This window comes from Dama dama, chromosome 4 (assembly GCF_033118175.1).
Source record: "Dama dama isolate Ldn47 chromosome 4, ASM3311817v1, whole genome shotgun sequence".
Taxonomy (NCBI): Eukaryota; Metazoa; Chordata; class Mammalia; order Artiodactyla; family Cervidae; genus Dama; species Dama dama.
The window spans coordinates 64,528,901-64,530,854 of record NC_083684.1 but is presented as its reverse complement, the minus strand read 5'-3'; the positions used below and the strand labels follow the sequence as shown (position 1 = coordinate 64,530,854).

General features: G+C 41.0%; 1 protein-coding gene across 1 annotated transcript; it reads right to left on the bottom strand.

Annotated features, from left to right (window-relative positions):
* Window positions 1–440: 440 nt before the first annotated feature.
* On the bottom strand, window positions 441–1,382 carry LOC133054787 (vomeronasal type-1 receptor 4-like). The gene has a single exon (XM_061140108.1). It carries the CDS (start codon window positions 1,380–1,382, stop codon window positions 441–443), a length of 942 nt encoding a protein of 313 aa, XP_060996091.1.
* Window positions 1,383–1,954: the final 572 nt, after the last annotated feature.

Sequence of the window (1,954 nt, the reverse complement as noted above, 5' to 3'; positions counted from 1 at the left end):
TCCCAAACTCTTACCTGATTTTACCTTCCAGTGCAAACCCGGGTATTCTTTACTCTGTAAGGACATCAATTTCTTCAAATTCATTTCTGACTACTGTACACATTGATCCATTTTTCATGTATACTGGAATCTATAATTCCATACCTACTTCATTTCTGGGAAATTTCTTTGGTTAGACTAAAAGTAACATATTTGGACACTTCATAATATGCAGATTATTTCAAGGCCTGCTGTTTATTTCATAAACCTGAACTCCTTTTCTATAAGAAAACTTCATTGATATATTCATATTTCAAGACAATACATTTCAATTGGTCTTTATGTTGACGAAGATACTTTGCATGTCCAGTATAAGATTATTTTGAGATTCAAAATATAAATTAGGATTCTGAGGGTGAATAAATAAACTGGAAACCAACCATTATAGAAATAAATAAAATTTACACTTTTCTCATAATAGTAGAGGACTTTGCACTTCTTATCCCGGCAAAATACAGCCTGTGTACACTGGAGTTATGGCTCATTAGCAGAAAGGGGCTGACAGTTGGGAAACACGCTGCAATGATTATAGTGATGTCCACAAGGAACCGGCTGGGCTGATCAAAAAGAGCCAAAAGAACTTGACAGATGGAGGAAAGAATATAAAAGCAGACAAAGGTGCTCCCGAGGAGAAGGATGGAATTAGTAGCTCTGGACTCAGGGGAGGACCTGGAGGAGGCATCAGTCCTACGAATGTGCTGGACCTGCTGCTTATGTCTGTACAGGATGAGAACCATGGAGCTGCTGGCCCAGAGGGTGAGCCCCAAACATAAAACATCAGGGAATAATAGCAATGCTGCATACAAGGCGTCGTCAGTTTTGTCAGTAACAATAGAAGAACAGTAGCCATAATCTCTTTCCTCTGTGATGTTTTTGTCACTCCATTTGCCAGTCATATGGAAAGGAAAAATGACATTTACCAGCACTTGCAGGATCCAACACAGGAAAATAGAGAGAAACACGTACTTGGGAGCTGTTACTTTCAGCGCTGCCCACCTGGAGTTCCAGGGACTAATCGTGATCACCTGAAAGACACTCAAGAGGCAGATGCTACTGATGGACACTCCCCTCCCCACTCTGTGCAGAAAGAAGAGAAGTTTGCACCCAACATCACTGCGGATATGCTTCCACCCAAAGACTGCCATTGTCTGGGGGACCCCTTTAGAGAGGAGGACCAAGGAGGTTGCCACAATCAGGTGCTTAAGGATCAAATCCGTGGACATTAACCTGTAACCCATGAAGTGAAGGATGATATAACTGCAAAGGAGTGAGAAATTCCCCAGGATTCCAACCACAGTCTGTGTTAAGATTATCATGCCTATCCTGAAAAAGTTGCTAGCCATCCTTTCAGTTCACAGTCACTGGTACTTTTGAGTTAGAATGTCCTGCGTGGGAATATGAGGCATGGGTTACATGCATCATGTCAACTGAAATCCAATATTCTCCACTTAACAATAGTTCCCACTTGGAAATATTTGCTTGTGTTTCTGTCACCAGCAGCCTTTAAAGGTTTCATGTATAACATTTAAAGAGAACTAATATGTAAAATTAATTACTGAATATACTCATGTGATCACGTCTTCATTCTTCACAAATTTATTAGGCAGGAACTGAAGGGACCTCAGTTATACAGAGGATAGTAACCTATTCCCAGACAGGTTAAGTATTTGTCAAACCTGCTTCTTAGTGCAGAGTGAGGACTGAATCCCATTGGGCTACTCAAGACATTGGTTTGAGAAACCTCCCAGGTACTTAACTGATTAAGACACTGCCTCCCACTGCAGAGGGACCAAGTTCAATCCCTGGTCCAGGATCTAAGATCTCATGAACTTTGATGCACAGCCAAAAAAAAAAAAAAAAAAAAAAAGAGAGAGAGAGGGAGAGTGCACTGATCACCAGCCATGCCAAACAGATA

Coding starts and splice junctions, on each gene's coding strand:
- LOC133054787 (XM_061140108.1), bottom strand. CDS start 1,382: ATGGCTAGCAACTTTTTCAGGATAGGCATGATAATCTTAACACAGACT.